This window comes from Nannospalax galili, unplaced genomic scaffold (genome assembly GCF_000622305.1).
Source record: "Nannospalax galili isolate Female #2095 unplaced genomic scaffold, S.galili_v1.0 scaffold1210, whole genome shotgun sequence".
NCBI classification, from domain to species: Eukaryota; Metazoa; Chordata; class Mammalia; order Rodentia; family Spalacidae; genus Nannospalax; species Nannospalax galili.
The window spans coordinates 378,088-396,514 of NW_008328216.1; the positions used below are offsets into that span (position 1 = coordinate 378,088).

At 43.1% G+C, this 18,427-nt stretch overlaps 1 protein-coding gene across 2 annotated transcripts in view; it reads left to right on the plus strand.

Moving 5' to 3' along the window:
- Itga9 (integrin subunit alpha 9) overlaps nucleotides 1-18,427 on the plus strand; it is a 365,552-nt gene that overhangs the window by 311,102 nt on the left and 36,023 nt on the right. For both annotated transcript variants that reach the window (XM_008855995.3, XM_029555637.1), the window contains 3 exons: nucleotides 5,250-5,375; nucleotides 8,464-8,583; nucleotides 13,619-13,720. In XM_008855995.3, coding sequence (XP_008854217.1) covers nucleotides 5,250-5,375; nucleotides 8,464-8,583; nucleotides 13,619-13,720 — 348 coding nt within the window. The remainder of the gene's footprint in view (nucleotides 1-5,249; nucleotides 5,376-8,463; nucleotides 8,584-13,618; nucleotides 13,721-18,427) is intronic.

Genomic DNA, 18,427 nt, shown 5'->3' on the forward strand with positions numbered 1-18,427 from the left:
ACCAGCGATGGCACCTGCCGGATTGCTGTGAATGGAAAAAATATGAAAAATGCTCAGTGCTGGTGTCAGGCATTTCCAGGACCACGGCCTATTTGTCCTGTCACAGAGAAGTGTCACCTCCCTTCAGTGACCCTGGCCAACAACTGATTGAATTTTTGCTGCTCTAGATCCAAGTATTCCCCAGCAGCCTTCAGTCTCCTTTTGAAACAGGACCACCCTGAGCCTCTCAGAAAAGCTTTTTTTCCTGATTAAAATAATCTAGCGTAACCACAGGAGCACAACTGGCCAAGATTTCCATTCACCACAGACTCAGGCTTCACTTCCTGTCTCCAGATTCCACTGGGGGCAGACTGAGTATCACAAGGCATCTGATGCCTCATTGTCACTTGCCTCTTCACATGCCACCCAGAGATTCCCTGGAAAATGGAAACCAAGTTCTGAGCTGGGACTCTGTCTCTCTCCACTACACTGAACCTGGCTGTTTTTTACACCCTTTTCAGCCACTCCGGCTCCCTGCCCTTCTCTGCTGGCATCTGTGACTGAATGTCACAGCAGTTCTCACACTGGAAGCCCAGGAGTGAAACTGGCTGGGTTGGGTTAGCTATCAGCTTCCTTTTTCTTCCTGGAGTGCCAAAGTTTGCTGAGCAAGGAGGACCCCTGTGCCCACGTCTGAGTTCAGTGAGGGATGGTGCATCCTACAAGGATCTTAAGTTCTAGCCTTCTAGATGCAGGCCTGATGTGTGGGGTGTTCAGGCTGAGGGGTCTTCATAGGAATTTCTATACAGAAGACTATCTTTTAGGGGCCTATCAGCAACTGTCCACTCAGAGAACAAACTAAGGAGGGGAACCACAGACACTTAAGAATGGAAGGTGACAGGAACTAAACATGAGCTCACACTTCTGAACTCTGAAGTGCCCACCAAATAGATGCTTTCTGTTTGCCAGTCACCACGTGTACCAAAATGCACAGCACCCCCCAAATAACACACCACCCATTTCCCTGATGAGGAAAAAGACCTTTCTGTGTGTGTGCCAACTTAAGGGGAATCAGAACTGTGGTTTGTCTTTTGGTAGGAAGAAACCAGGACAGGGCTAAGGATCTTTCTGGAAGGATGGAGGTGAGCTGATACTCTGTTCTTTCATTAGGGTGATGGCTATGGGAGATTTGAGTTGACTAAACATCAAACTGTACTCTCAACATCCTCAACATCAACATGTTGGTTTTGGTTTGGGGCAGGAGGGTTGAATTTTCTGTATTTTTGAGAAAGAATTTCATGAAGCCTAGATTGACCTCAAACTCTCTGTGTAGTTGACAATGGCCTTGAACTCCTGATCTTCCTCCCTCCACTTCCCAAGTGCTGAGATTAGAGGCATGTGCCACTATGGCCTGGCTCAAGACCTGTGCATTGTAGGGAATGTTTCCAGTTTAAAATGTTAGGAAAAACTGGTCTGGGGAGATGGTTCAGTGGGTAAAGCTCTCGCTGTGCTGAGGACCTGAGTTCACATCCCCAGCACCCACATAAAAGTCAGGCAGGCATGGAGGCCTCCTGTAATCCCAGCACTCAGGAAACAAAGATAGAGCAGCCCCAAGGCAAGCTAGCTAGCTAGTCTAGCAAGTTGGTGAGTTCTGGGTTCAATTAAGAGACCTACCTCAATAAATAAAGTAGAGGGGTCTGGAGAGATGGCTCAGCAGTTAAGAACACTCAGTGTTCTTCCAGAGGATCTGAGTTTGATTCCCAGCACCCACATGGTGGCTAGCAGCTGTTTACTACTCCAGTTCCAGGAGATCCGACACCCTCTTCTGGCCTACACATGCAGGCAAAACACTCATACATGTAAAATAAAAATAATAAATAAAATACAAAAAAATAAAGTAGAGAATAATTGAGGAAGGAATTTATGTCAACTTTGGACCTCCACACACACGCACTCATACAAACATGCACCCACCTACCCACATGTGCCTAAACACATGTGAACCCATGGACACATACACCACCAGCCATATACATACAAAAAGAAAAAAAGTTTAGGAAAATGGATGAAATAATGAATTGTCTACTTAACTTACTTAGCTACTTATGTAGACACCTACTTAAAATCATTTACAAATAATGCATTTGCAAATCTCTTCCCATGCTTCATAAATCACTTTATTCAAATGCAAATCTTCTGAGATCAGTGCATAGCATCACTAAGTCACTTTTCAGTAAACAGTTTTCCAGAACATACCATCTTTATTTTGTCCCATTTATGAGAAATACAGAACGTTTTAAATCCCAGATCATCTGTTTAAACTTTTCTAACTTTAGTGCCCTGGATTGTATCTGAATTGATTCAAAGTGCTTCAATTTCTCAATTGTGTTAAAGAGCAAGGTTTAAAGTTTTTACCTAAAGAAGTTTCCAATAAGAATGCTAATCTTGGGGCTGGAGAGGTGGCTCAGCTGTTAAAGAGTACTGGCTGCTTTGCAGAGGACCTGGGTTCTGTTCCCAGTACTCACATGGCAACTAACAACCATCTGTAACTCTAGTTCAAATGCTCTCTTGTGGCCTCATGGGCTCCTATGCGTATGTGGTGCACATAAACTCACTCAGGCATACACACACATAAATAAAAAGACATCTTTAAAAGAAAGAATGTTAATCTTTTAATGATGAACTATAATGCAAGACCATCAAATTTGCTATATTATTGAATCTGTAATTTCATTCTAACACACAACTAACCATTTGTACAACAGTGTAGCAATTCTTTTTTCTCATTGTCTTATGAGTGGGTATTTTGGATCCTGACCACATAAACAACATAGGCACTGCTTTATGTAAATACTCATTAAGAGACTTACAGCTTTTTAACAATTAGATACAAGAAAAAAAAAATCACTAAATGTGTATTTAATGTCAGTGCCTCCTTTCTGTTAGTCTCTCCAGGAACCTCTGAAGTCATCCCCAAATAATGTTCATTGAGACCATTTCTGGCTGGTGGGTCTTTCCCAAATTTTGCAATTCAAACAAAGTCATCAAGAGAGTCCCAAAGTTTAAGAACTTTTTTGTTATTTTTGTCTTTTTTTTCATTTTCTTTTTTCTTTTCAGTCTTGAACTCCGAGAGGCTCTCAAAAGCTACATTGTCTTTTTTAGTAGTGAATTTGAAGAAGTAAACTTTCACTTCTCATTTCCACAAATATCAAGCAAATCCTGCAGTGTGTTCAGATCAAAGATGAAATCGAGAATAATTTAGCAAACTTCATCAGTCTTGTTTTATAATTCATTTTTAAAAGATTGGCCATCTTGGGCTAGAGAGATGACTCAGTGGGTAAAGAGCTTGCTGCACAAGCATGAGGACCTAAGTTCAGATCCCCAGCACCTGTGTATAAGTTGGGTGTGGCAATGCACTTCTATAACTCTAGTAGTGCTGGGGAGGTGGGAACAGGAGGATCCTGGGGGCAGGCTTGCAGGCTACACAGTCTAGCTGAATCTATGAGCTTTATCTTCGGTGAGAACCCCCATCTCAATAAATACAGTAGAGAACATTTGAGGTAGACATTCCATATCGACCTTTGGCCTCCACGTGTGTCCATACAGGTGAACACAAACAGACACACACAGACACACAGACACACACACAGACACACACACAGACACACAGACACACACAGACACACAGACACACACAGACACACAGACACACACAGACACACAGACACACACAGACACACAGACACACACAGACACACAGACACACACAGACACACAGACACACACAGACACACAGACACACACACAGACACACACACACACACAAATAAATAAATAATAAAGGATGAACAAGCTTATGTTGTTACATGTTTTATGACATAAAGTAAAACCTTTAAACCTTGCTTTCTACCACAAATAAGAGAAGTCTAAATATTCTTGAATCGGCTTAGACACTATCATTTACTCAAGGTCATTAGAGAAAGGAACTTATTTAACAGACAATTCTGGTTGACAGTGGGACTCTACAGTCCTGAGGCATGAGTTACTAATTATTAATGTTCTGGGCTGATCTTAATCCCACCTGTGTTAAGCTTCAGTCCATGTAATATGATAAAGAAGATGTGGTTTTTAACAATTCCTTGATGCCGACATCAAAGAGAGTGAAGGTTTTTGTTAGAGACTCTGGGGTCTTTCTATTTTGTTTTGTTTCTTGTCTCTTTGGTTTGGGAGTTTTGTTGGGGTTTTTGTTATGTTTTTGTTTGTTTGGGGGTTTATGTGTACATGTGGTGTTTGGGAAAGCGTCTTGCTGTGTCATCCAGGCTGGCCTCCCACTTACAGTGATCCTCCTGCCTCAGCCTGCTAAGTTCTCAGGTTACAAGTATATTAACATCACACATGGGTTCTTAAACAGAAAAATACAGGTATGGGCACATGCCATTGTCTGGTTTTTCGCGTGACCCTTCCACAGCAACAGCACCGTTACCGAATCAGACAACTCCCTGATGTTCAGGCCGGCTGGCTTCTTTACTCAATGCTTTTTTATTGGTAGGGAAACCCTACTTTCTAATGGTATCATGTGTGGCTGATCCTCCAGCTGCAGCAGAGATGAGGACCCAAAGAAATCCTTGATGCCCTTTCTTCCCTCAGGAATGTATCATAAGGGGTTTCACAGCACCCCAGTGGCCCCATGGAACATTCTGGAAACTTCTAGCAGTAGACCATGCATGAGGTCCACTTATCCTCTGTTGGACCTTAGGTCTCAGAAGACTTGAACTCCAGACCTAGGCTTTTGACTCTGTTCCCAAGTGACTTGGGTATCTTTTTCTTCATCAGTGCCTGTCTGAAAGACTTGGTATGTGGAGTTATGTAAATAAGCCTGGAACTGAGGAAGTGGAGGGTTAGTGCTGTTCTTGCATCTTCTTTCCCTGGTCGCATCTCATTTGCATAGTGTGTACGTTTCAGCTCAGTTATTTAAGGTCTTAATATCCGTATCTTCTGTTACAACTTCTTCCTCAAAAGCTTTTAGGCCAGAGCTGTGGTGCTCACCTGTAGTTCTAGCTACTCAGGAGGCTGAGGCAGGAGCATAGGTTGAGCCCAGGAGTTCCAGGCTAGACCGGGAGGCATAGCAAGATCCTGACTCACAAAACAAAACTCTTTTCAACCATTCTTATCTACTGAAGACTGAATGAAGGGGGAGAATTTTGGCTCTGCTGTGTCAGAAGATTTGTGATCCATTCCTGCCCTCTCTGACGGGTTTCTCTTCATTCTTTCAGGTGAACCAAGAGAAAGGAAACTGCTCTTTCCAGAGAAACCCAACCCCCTGCATCATCCCTCAGGAACAAGAAAATATCTTCCACACAATATTTGCTTTTTTTACAAAGTCGGGAAGAAAAGTATTGGTAAGGAATTGCTTAGTGACTGGGGTAAAATGGGTAGCTCTCATGCGGAAGGCAAGTCAGAGACTAGCAGCCTGTCTTCTTCTTGGTATTTGTTATTTCCCAAATCTGTTTTTCATCAATTGACTCAAAAAGACTCAAGAACTGTGGTCAACTTCTATTTTTTCATCCTGGGGTTTCAATCAAAATGTTAAACTTGTATTCCAAATTCCACTGCCTGACAAACAGAAAATCTCTGCAACCTGCCGAGCACAGAGTAAGCTCTGTCTCCAACTAGTAACAAATCTAAGTTACAGTTCTTGTACAACACTTTTAGGAAGCTCCCTAGCAATTTCTACTAACACTATGAATATATACTACAACCCAGTAAAAGGGACCATGTCTGGGTCCCCGAGAGATGAATATATGTGTCTATTGAAAGACACAAACAAACATGTTGGGAGCAATTTTATACTAGCCAAAATCTGGGAATAATTCTATCAACAGTATAATGAGTGAAAAGTTGTGGTATATCCACACTCTGGACTATTATACAACAATGAAACAACAAAATGGGGGTGGAGATAGGAGAGAAAATCTGAATATGATCAAATACGTTGTATGAAATTCACAAAAAATCAATTAAAATAGTTTTTAAAAAGAACAAAAACTGAAATATAACTACTAGTGCTACATATAACAATATAAACAAGTCTCAAAGAAATGATATTAAAAGAAGCTAAAAACAATAGGGAACTGGGATGCAGACCGCTCTGGTTTCTTCCATGCTGAACAGGGACGCAGGGTGAGGCAGCTGGAGTACCCCTTCAGTGGGTCTATCTAAAAGACTCCCAAATTGCATAAGGAAAATACATTGGAATATATTATGTATAAGAATTTCAGAAATAGTAAAGGCTACTCAGTGGCCATGGATGTCAGGATAATGATCATTTCTGAGAGAACAGCAGCAAGGTTGGGATGAGGGTTCCTATACCCATGATGGAAACATTCTACACCATGATCAGGGTGGTGGTTCTCCAGGTAAAGACATGTAAAAAGTTATCAAGATGTACACACGTGCTTTGTTTTATTGGCTATGTGCTATTCCTCATTTTTAAGCTAAGATATCAACAAAGGAATCAGTAGTTTTCCAAAGTTTCCCTTCCCTGTAACCTGGCTGTTTCTTCAGCCCCTCTCTTCAACCTAAGCACATCTCACCTCTATTGTACCCCTCCCCACACTCTCCTCTCTAGTAGAGAAACCATAACTCTTTGCCACTTGAAAAGTTTGAGTTTTCTTTTTTTTTCACTTGCATGATATCTCAGTTTTATTTCCTGTTACTGTGATAAAATACCCTGACAAAGCAACTTTATGGAGAAAGGGTTTATTTTAGCTCCCAGTTCCAGGCTATAGTCCATCACTGAAACAGCACAGTCATAGGAGCTCAAGGTAGCTCCTATGTGTCCATAGTCAAGGAGCAGTGAAGAACAAGTCGTGCATGTTTGTTCTCAGCTCACCTTCTCCACCCTTATACAGTTCAGGAGCCTAGGGAATGGGGCCACCCACAGTGGGCAGGTCTTTTCATATAATTAAGGTAATCAAAATAATCCCCCACTAGACAGACCCCGGGGCTAACCTGATCTAGGTAGTTCCTCACTGAAATGCTCTGCCCAGGTGATTCTAGATTAGTCAAGTTGATATTTAATGCTAACTATTACACCCAGTGAGGACCAGTGAGGATGGTCCATCTTTTTTTTTTTTTTTTTTTTTTGGTCTTTTTGAGACAGGGTCTCCCTGTAGCCCCAGCTGTCCTGGAACTCACTATGTAGACCAGGCTGGCCTTGAACTCACAGAGATCCACCTGCCTCTGCCTCCTGAGTGCTGGAATTAAAGGTGTGCGCCACCACGCCTGGCAGTCCATCTTTTTAAAGACCCTAGGGACAGTTAGATGTAGCAATGTCCAGCTGTTCCCTACACACAACTCCAGGCTAGGCTTAAAAATTCCTCCTGCAAACAAAGCCTCACACAGGTATACAGATACACATTAGACCTCATACCACAAGAGGAAATTTCATCTTTGGTCATTCTTTTGGTAACTTTCTTATGTGTCTCCTTGAGCAGGAGTCATGTGACTTTTTCATCCTTTAACATACCCCATCAAAAAACAGGAGCACGAAAGTCTACGTGCCACTGCACAGCAGAAATGACAGTGGTAGGAAAAATTCATGTTCAGAACTCATAAGAGTGCTGTTAGCATATGTAGATGTTTCTTTTTTTAAAAAAGAAATATGGTTGTCCTCGTGAAATACAAATTTTTGGTAAGATTCATCACGGAGCTGCTCTCTTCCAAATAGATTGTACACCAGAGTCCTGGATGGAGCCTGCAGGCCGGAAATCCTTCTGATGCCCTCTGGTGGTGACAACAGATAACTACAACTTCTTTAGTGTGGGGGCAGGGTTATGTTGAGTTTTTTGTTGTCATCGAAAAAAAATTTTTAAACCATACTTTATTTTATGTCTAGCAAAACAATTTAAATATTAAATAACACTACAATAGAACAATTTTATATAGTTTTTAAATAGAATAAGAAGGGAAAATTTTCAGCTTATAAAACCCTGCCCTGCAGAACATTTTTTAAATCACTTTTTAAAATATATTCTCTATTTAATTTTTGTGGATTTCATATAATACATCTTAATCATATTTAGCCCCCACTTCCCTATCTGCACCCCCCCCCGTTGCCTGCCCACAGGACTTCATGTACTTTGTCCTATACGTTAAGGCCCATCTAGTCAAGTTTGTGTACCCACATGTCCCTTGGTGTGAGTTCATCCACTTAAATCACTTTTTCTAAATGGATCAATGCCACAGACATATTCAGTGACTAGTCATGTCTAATTCCTATTGAACTTCGGGTTTTGCTGCTGGGGCTGGGACCCAGAGCCCTGGGCAAGCTAGGCAGGGCCTCCATCTTTGAGCTGCTGCCCAGCCCTGCATCTCTATTAACTTCCTCCACCTGGAGTCACCTGAGTCACCAGAACAGAAACTTTACAAGTTTCTGGCTATGACTTGTCTCTGTCTTTTAATTCCATCTGGACATTTTCTCCTCAGGACTGTGAAAAACCAGGAAGTCCCTGCCTAACCATGCACTGTAACCTTAGCGCTCTTCCTAAAGAAGAAAGCCGTGCCATCGACATTTACATGCTGCTGAACACAGAGATACTGAAGAAGGTAAGCCGCTCACGCCTGCGCTCCCAGACAGCACTGAAAACTCTGGAATCAGTTCCCCGTGACGCTCATGTAGCTTTTATGAAACTTTCCCAGAATTAGCCATTGGTAATTCTGCCACCAGATGTTACCAGGGGACAGTATCATATACTTGCCATTCAAAGACTGGTCCAAAGACCAACAGCATCACCTGGGATGAAATAGAGAACGCTGGGTCTCCCTCCCCCTCTACTCCAGACTTATCCAAACAACATCTTAACTAGCTTCTCAGATGTCTTACCTGCCCGTCTAGTTTGTCATCCCAGAGTTTGCCTCAGACTCCCTTGAGGACCTTACAAACCCTCAAATTCCTTGGAGAATAGGATCTGAGGTGATACAGTTCTGAATAGCTTGCTAGTTCTGACAACTCTGAGAAACTATTTTAGGCTTTACAGGTCAGAATCAGGCTTGTCCAGCCTTTTGCCATTGGGTCACAAAATGGTCCTATACAGAATTCAGGCTTAAGACATACCAACTGACCTTCCAAACACACACACATACACACACACACACACACACACACACACACACACACACACACACACCTCATAGTGTTTTAAATAAGTTTACAATTTTGTGTTGGGCTGTATTCATTGCCATCCTAGGACACATGCAGCCTGTGTGGCACAGGTTGGATATCACAATTTAAGTCCTTTGCAACTACTCAATCTTGCTAGTATATTGTGGAAGCAACCATAGATGATATTCATATGAAGGACATAGCTGTGTTCTAATACAACTTTATTTATAAAAACAGCCAGAAAGCTATATTTGACCCATAAGTCCTAGTTTGCCTTGTTCAGATGATTTCTTATCTCAAAAAAGCCCGGCTTTTGGACCTCAGGTTACTTTGTTACTATGAGTTCAAAAGTGGTCCCAAATTATTCAGCCAGCAAATTGGTGGCCTTTAAAGAATCATGTAGGTTTACTATGATTTATTTTAAATGAGAGCTTGCTGAATGTGAGAGGCTTCATCCCACAGGATGCTATAAAAATAATTAGAAGTGAAGGTAAAATAAAATATGCACATTAGCCCAGAGTTTCTATTTATTTTCCCTTGGGAAGATGAAATGTGTGTGTGATGTGTGGAGAGCCAGCCATCCCAGAGTAAGTGAATATTGTCAGAGTCATCACATGGTTATTTTTAAATTAGATACAGCGGTGACACACAGGCAGTAAGGGATGGTGTTTTGCTTGGTTTTATTTTTTCTCATTCTCTTTGTAGCTTTTACTATCCCCACATACCCATGGAGAGCTGGGCATGGTCTGGGGTCTCTCATTTGCTCTGGAAGGAAACTGGTTTGGGTTGTTGGGCTCAAACTTGGGGCTTCCCTGGTGTCTACACTTTATGTAAGACAATGTTAGAGGAAGGCCAGGTGCGAACTGAAACTTTATTGTCTTCCTCTGCTTCCAGAAGGAAGTCTCAGGGAATCTCTCCCTTGCACAGGCCCCCAGCAGGTCAGAGAGCCTGAGAGTTTATATTCTTGCCTGCCTGTCTGTCTTAACCAGTGTTGTTGCTGACAGTTTATTTCCCATGCCACATACTTCCCACTCTCCACAGAGTGATGGCACTGATAGCAAAAGCCACTCACGTCTCCTCCATCATATGACTGCTGTTTGCCCTTCTGTCACATGGCTTAGTTTGCCTGTGGGAAGCTCTGCAGCCTGGTTCTTCTCTATGCCAGTGACCAGCGGTCACCCTTTACCAAGGACCACATCCCATTAACCATTGTCCCCATGAGTCAGTCAAGACAGTGGAGCCCCCTGTGAGAGAGCTGGCAGCTCTGGGGTGTCACACGGAGCCTTGGAGAAACTTGGGTACAGAGGCTTCAACAAGGAAGGCACATAAGACCCAGCTGCCTCTAGAGTCATGAAATATAGACACTAGTACAGCCGCCTTTGGAGAATTGACCAGATGTCTCCGGGGCCATTCGGCTTCCCCAAGGACGTAATACAGCACTGGCCTTGTGACTGGCCTGGGCCTACAGTTGTGTTTATTTTCCTTTTGACCTCAAGGTCTGGCCCCAGAAGAGAGAATCTGAGGTTTGATTGTTTTGACCTCAACAACTTTTCATGTGAAATGTAGGATCTGATTTTTTAAATCATCAGAGGATTCAGATTTCTTGGGAAGCATTCAAAAGGTTTTCTTCGTAGCCACCAGGGGCCTGTTCCATGCCAGGCTCCTCATCTGATTAGCCCTTAATATGGCAATTATCATTATTATCATCACTATTAATCTCCAACAATGATTCATGATTGAAAATATAGCATCACAGGATAGCTGAGATGGCTCAGCAGGTAAAGGCACTTGCTGACAACCATGATAAACGGAGTTCAATCCCCACAACTCACATAACGGAAAGAGAGCAGACTCCCACAAGTTTTCCTCTGACCTCATGCACTATGGTGTATGAGCAAGTCCCCCCCCATAAAATAAATAAATAAATGTTTAAAAATACAGAATCAGAAGATATACAAAATCACAAATTTACAAAATTGCTGAAAGATTTTATAAAAAAAAAAAAAGAAATTCTTTCGAATGGCAATCTTCCCAGAAGCACTTAAAAGATGTGTATATATGGCACTTTAAGCACTTAAAAGGAGGAAAGTATAAAAAAGGAAATAGGATTTCGCCAGTGCATGCATAGCCCTGAAGTAAGGCTCACACACTGGAACCCAAGGCTCCTGCACATGTATGGAAATACCACACTAGTCCTCATTAATATGGACAATTAATACGTGTTTATAAAAATCTTAAGCTGTGGGGCTGGAGAGATAGCTCGGCAGTAAAATGCATTGACTGCTCTTGCAGAGGACCTGTGTTCAGTTTCCAGCACCTAGATGGCAAGTAACAACCATCTGTAACTTTAATTCCAGGGGATTTGATGCCCTTTTCTGGCCTCTGCAGGCATTGTACATAGGAGTGCACTTACATACATGTAGGCAAAACACTCATACACATAAAATAAAAATAAATAGTTTCTTAAAATCTTAAGCTATGATTTAAAATTGTTTTTTAAAAAAGAACAATAATTTGTACATAGTAGATATCCCAACTAAAGTATATAGTCAAAGACCTCCATGTGCCATTACAGAAGTCTTTGTGGGATTTTTGGGGGGGTGATGAATGAAGGACTTTCTTGGAAATGCTAGTGACTTTCCTGTTTCTTTGTACATTTAGCTAGTCTAGGTCGAACCTGGCATCTGAATGTGAACCTCTGACTGAGTCCATTTTTGGCTACTACTGAAAGTACATGGGACTGAGCAATGAATAAAGAATAGAAGTTTGTTTGGATAAGCATTCTGAAGGCTTGAGACATGGTACATCAGCTTGACCTTTGGCAAGGGCAGCCCTGCTACATCATGACACAGCAGGAAGGGCATCCACAGTAAGAAGACCAGTGTACAGCCCAGGTCTCTCTTCCTCTTCTTAGAAATCCACCAATATCATCACAATGTTATTCAAGAGACTTTCCCAGGGAGATGCAACACCATCCACACACAAACAATTCACCCCAAAAAGGGAATTCACTATAGACCAAAGTAAAAATTGCATTAAAGTCCAACTCAGCAAACTAATGAGTTTCGTTGGGGGTTACCAACAGGAGCAAGAGCATGGGTGAGGGGTTACTTACAGGAACAGGGACCACTCAGAAGCAGCTGCGTCACTGAGAATGCACCCAACACAGTGACCACTTACGGAAGCTGCAAGCCCAGAGCTCTCTGCGTAACTTGCAGGCAGCTCTATAGGTCTGAGAAATCTCTCTGTAGTTTGGCTGGTCTCAGTCTCCTCCCCCCAGAAGTTGTTTGCTTCTTTTATAAAGCTGGAGGAGGGCCTTCAAGAATCTTCCAAGTTTCCACTTTCCCAGACATGTGATTTTTGTTTACCCCCTGAGTCTCATGAGTTTCCCCCTCCCTCCCTAAGGGAATGTTTCAATTCAGAGGAAACTTCTATACAACATCAGAACATGCCACCCTCCTGACCTCACATAATCTAATTACCTCCCAAAAGCTTAAGGCAAATACCACTCACATATGACTTTGGGGATTAAATTTCCAATACTTGAATTCTGAGGGACATGCCCAAACCACAGAACTTCCTCAAGTGACAGAGGACCTGAGTCAGTGCAGGTGGCTATATTAAAAACACCTCACTGGCAGAGCCCACCCATGCCACAGGAGAGTGGTAAATGGTTGTTTGTACAGTGGAAGCCTGATACTTCTCCACAGTCAATGCAGTCCCATCTGGCCCGGGATGCTAGCCTTTCCCAAGGCCTTGACTTTGCCAATCCACATCTTTTTCCAAATTCCATCTCCATCCCTGCTTTGGAGCCATGTTCTTATCTGGATCATGGCTTTGAACCTGAGCCAACAGCAAATCTTCCAACTGCTTTGCCAACAGGCAATTCCTGAGTCTCCAAGGTCTCTACCCCTCCACACCCTCCACACCATCATCTCTTCATCAGGTGCTCTCTTTGAACGTTCAGTGACTTTCACCCCCAAACAGCTTCATTTGACAGCAAATAAAGAGTTAAGAATAACTTGTATAAGCCCTCATGGGCTTGAGGGCTGTGGTCAGGGCAAGAAAATGCCTAGAAAATGAGAATCAGATGCCTTCTGGGGAATGCCAGGCTGGGATTTGTTGCACACAATTAAACAGCTTTTTTTATCCTCTTCTCTTTGTGAATATGTCAGTATCAATGTTCAGCTGTCTGGCCCTCACTCCTCAGAAACCACAGCACACAGGCTTGCATGTGTTGATTACTGACTGGCAAATGCAATGGTGGTTCTGCGCCCTCACCACCTGAAGGAATTCTCAGGAGAAGCTGGAAGCGTATATCTATGTGGGTACCTGCGATGTGAAAATTTCTAGTTCGGTGATAAAATATGTATACGGTCTTCATGAAATCTTGGGAGTTCTGCAGAGTCCCTTTCAAGGAAATATCATTGTCAATATCATTTGAAAACGATCTCACGGTGAGCTGTGCTTCTTCCACAGGACAGTTCCTCTGTCATCCAGTTCATGGCTCGAGCCAAGGTGAAAGTGGACCCTGCCCTGAAGGTGGTGGAGATAGCTAATGGGAACCCAGAACAGATGCTGGTGAGTTTGCTGCCCCCTGACAGCCCTCCTCATGGGACTGGGGACTTGAGGCTGGAATTTGAGGAGAAAGAAAGTCTCTGAGCCAAGATGAAGGGTTTGTGGTAGGCCCAGGGCCATGCCTGCCTTGGCTTCCAGGCCCCCTGGATAGCTTCATGGATTTGTTTGTTGTGCAAACATTGTTCTTAGGAAGCCATTGGTATGTGAAAGTTTCCTGCTGTGATTGGCCAAAGGAAAAACTGTCTAGAAGTACCCTCAAATGGGTTTAGATTTTCTCTCTGAAGCCAGGACTATTTTGAACTTTCTTAGGCCCTTCCCTAAAATCTCTTTCTTCCCAACCAAATCCATCCATAGATAAGCACTGGGAGTCTTATGTCTTGAAGAGGTTATATCCAAATTGCCAAGACCTAGAACCTTCTCTTTTACTGTCTCCCAGTCTACTTTATGCCCTCCATAAAGTAGAGTTGTCAGGCAAACCATGAGAAGCAGTGAACCTTGTAGCTTAGCTGTGGGGTGAGGGAAAGCTGGAGGGAAAGTGTGGCCTTGGAATTCTGTCATTTTTCTTGTTCCTGGGATAGGAGGGACCATCCATTGTTTGACCCCCACAGTCAGGTCTCTGGGGAACAGACAAAGAAGGCAGCCAGTGAACTGCTTTGCTGACAAGCCCTGCAAGGCTGCTACTTTTTAGCATTCCCTCCCATGGAATTTATCTTCTCTCAGGGGATACTTGCCGTCTTGGAGAATCTGTGTTGCTATGACAAACTTACCAAGTGAATTCAAGAACTAGGTACTTACACAGGAAAAGGTTGTTAATTTATTTTTTAATTACAATGCAGACACACCATGTCAAAATATTGGGATATGAGAGGCTAGGGAAATGTTTCAATCAACAAAGTGTTTGCTGTGCAAGTATGAGAAATCTGAGTTTGGATCTCCAGCACCCATGTAAAAAGCCAGATGTGACAGCACATATCTATAAGCCCTGCACTAGGGAGGTGGAGACAGGAGGATCCCTGGGGCTTGCTAGTCAGCTAGTCTAGCCAAATCAGTAAACTCTGGGTTCAGTGAGAGACCCTGTCTAAAAAAAAACAAGGTGGAGAAAGACACTCAATATCAACCTTTGGTTTCCACATGCATGTACACACATGTACACACACACACACACACACACACACACACAAAGTTGGGATGTAAATTGGACAGATGCCCGTTGTTTTAATCCCTGGCATAAGTCCTTGGGAATTTCAACGAACTCTCAACCCTACTCCTATTTTCAGTGACCAAGTGATGAGAACTTTAGCCCATCTAGGATGTCTGAAAAGATCAGGGCTGGCGAGGGGCCAGCCATCCCACACTCAGTCCAGAGATGGGTGTCAGAACTGTTCTCTCTTCACAAGGAGTTGCTCAGAGTAGAATTTGAGTCCTTCACTCCTTAGGGTCAGTTTTTCTGGCAGGTCAAATATTTATGGTTGGCTCTTGTCTCTTCCTCCCTACATTCTGGCCACTTGACTGCGGGCTCATTAGAGCTTCACTTGGAGAATAAGAGAGCAGTGGTTCCCTGCCCACTGACATCACACTGGTTAAAGATGATCGTAGGATGTAGCCAACATCAGAGGTTTAAGATATTTAGTAGAAGTAATGAATAAGTTTGCTATGGGCGAAGTCCCTTGAGTAGACGGGAAAGAAATCACTGGGCAGGTTGCCTTTTATTAGAGGAGTCACTGTGGGATCCAGGAAGTTACTTGTGGGATTCTGAGTCGTTGGTGTTCTTTCTAGATTCCATTTCCTTCAGAGACTGTTCCATTTTGAGCACTGGGGTGATATTCTCATTACCAAGAGTTATTAGGAAAAGGCTATTTTTGTTGATATTCATCCTCCCAGGAGAAAATTAATACACAATGGGTCTCCTGCAACACCCCTCTTGAAGCCTCCTTCTACGACTGCCTTTTTAGCCCATGAACTGAGATGAAGCTCTGGAATCTGTTCCCAACTTTCCTAGTAGGGAAAAAAGTCCTTTCTGAATAGGAAGATTTTTTAGAACAAGTACTTTTTCCCTGTGTGATTCTTCTGAAGCCTGGGCCCTGTCAACTGTCCATCTGAAGGGGAATTTCCATCGAGGCTGGCCAGCAAACTTAAATCAGGTGAAATTTCATAGGATCTCAGATTAGGCACCAAATCATTATGGCCTTGGAATGATGAATAAATGTACTTGTGTCTGGTATCTAACAGGATGTGGGTGACAGGAGGAAAACAATCAGGTTTTAACCATAAAAAGCATGCATGGTGCCGAGCATGGCAGTACCTGTCTTTAATCCCAGCGCTCAGGACACAGAGGCAGAAAGATCTCTGTGAGATTGAGGCCTGTCTGATCTGCATAGCCAGTTCCAGACCAGCTGGGACCCTGTCCAAAAAAAAAAACTGGGCACAGTGGTGCATACCTATAGTCCCATAATCCCAACACTTAAGAGGCAGAAACAAGATCTTGAATTCAAGGCCACCCTAGCTACATAGCAAGACCCTGTTACAGAAAACAAAATGAACAAAAAGAATGTTAGAATGATTGATGCTTCCTGGCCAGTGGGATAGGGAAATATTTGGGGCCCTCCATGGGAACCACATACCCAAAGAGGTGTTCACTTTACTCATGCATGTGGGAATTGAGGTCCTAATTTTAAGCCATCCCTAGTGCATCCACTTCACCCTCTCTGGATGAGACCCACACCCTTTCTCTCATGAATGAAGGAATTTGTGGTACTTGGGAAGAAAAAAAAATTTACTTACCAGGGCTGGAGAGATGGCTGAGAAGATAAGAACACTGGCTGCTCTTGCAAAGCACCTGGGTTTGATTCCCAGCACCCACATGGCAGCTAACAACCTCCCTTAACTCCAGTTCCAGGGGATCTGATGCCCTCTTCTGGCATCTGCAAGCATTACACTTATATACATACAGGCAAAACACTCATGAACATAAAATAAAAATAAATAATGTTTAAATGCTTTACCCAAGATCTTATAGTGGCCAAACCAAGGGTAGAATCTGGACCTCTAGACTCTGGACTCACAGCTTGGTGGATTTTTTTCCTCTCCTTGGTCACATGGCAACACACTGAACCATTCTAGATTAAATGATCTGAGACAAAGGCAAAAATGTCCAAAATGAAAAGGAAATAACTGCCTTTAACAGAAGTATCTGTGAAAACTGCTGAGATGCCTGCAGAGTCCAGCCAGCTCCTGTCACCTAAACCATTATCTCTTCCTACCTGCAGATTTCCCTTACATAGGCTAGGTCATACTCCAGAAGGAAGCCTCACTCCTGCAGCCTATGTCCTGCATGCACCTCTGAAAAACAACTTGCCCAATCAAGTTGGTCAGGATACCATGTTCCAAGTGCATGTGCCCTAAACCCATCCTTCCAGGGGATTGATCCTGGGCTGCTGGCTCTTTTCTTTGTACCATCTCTTAGAAATTAGAAAAGTCTGAGTTGACATTCGATGGCCCTTACATTCTAACTGTATGATTTTGGGTATTAGACAAGCTCTCTAAGTTTTCTTGTCCATAACATAAGTAGGCTGCTTTCTACATCCCAGGAATTGTTGAAAACATTCAGTAACACCAGTAAGAAACTTCTAGGAGGGACTGGAAAGATGGCTCAGTAATTAAGAATATTCACTGCTCTGGACGGTGGGTTCTGACCTCCATCAGTGTAGCGACTCTGATCTCAGCAGACCGCCAGACAGTGCTGAGTTCTGGCCTCCCTCTGGCCTCCCTCTGGCAGAGGGCCTCAGAACACAGCGGACTGCCTGAGAGCCCCTGGATCCTGCCTCCATGAAATGGTGAGCTTCCCCTAATTGGGCCATACCCATCTCCCTACCTGGGATTTCCTGAGGCCTTTCTCAAGGCCCCAGGGCAGATCTGGCTTTGGCAGACTAAGGCTGAGATCCTAGCAGACAGCCTGAGAAGGTGGATTTGAACCTCCATTGGTGTAGCAGCTCTGATCTCAGCAGACTGCCAGAGAGTGCCAAGTTCTGGCCTCCCTCTGGCCAGAACAGGGCCTGAGAACACAGGGGACTGCCTGAGAGCACCCAGATCCTGCCTCCCCGTGATGAAGGAAGCCTGAGTATACCTGATAGGAACCTGAATTGGGCTTCTGTGGGTACCCCTGAATAGCTGATCTGAAGCCATTGGTTCCCTCCAAATTAAACCTGAGAGAACCTGAACCCTGCACCAACCAGCTTTACATAACCAATAAAGAAAGGAACTAGGCACCCTGATAATACAAACAGAAGCATACTTCAACTTAATTCTCATATCAGAATCATAAACAACAAAAGAAATCCATGAGCCAAAATCACAATGAAAGTATCATAAAATGGAAAATCAAAACATTATGTCTCCACCAAACTCCACCAATGCTATAGAAGAGTTCTACAAGGAGAACCCCCCAGAGATAAACCAGGACACTGAATTTAAAAGAACAATCATAAACATGATCAAGGAATTCAACAAATTTAAAGAACACATGAACAAACAAATCAAAGAACTAAAAGAAGATAGGGGTAAACTTCTGAATGAATTCACAAAAGAGATAGAAACATTGAAGAAAACTCAGGCAGAAATGAAGAAGGAAGTACAAAACTCAATAAGCCAACTTGGAACAACGGGGAAAGCCTCACCACTAGAATGAATGAAATGGAAAACAGAATATCAACA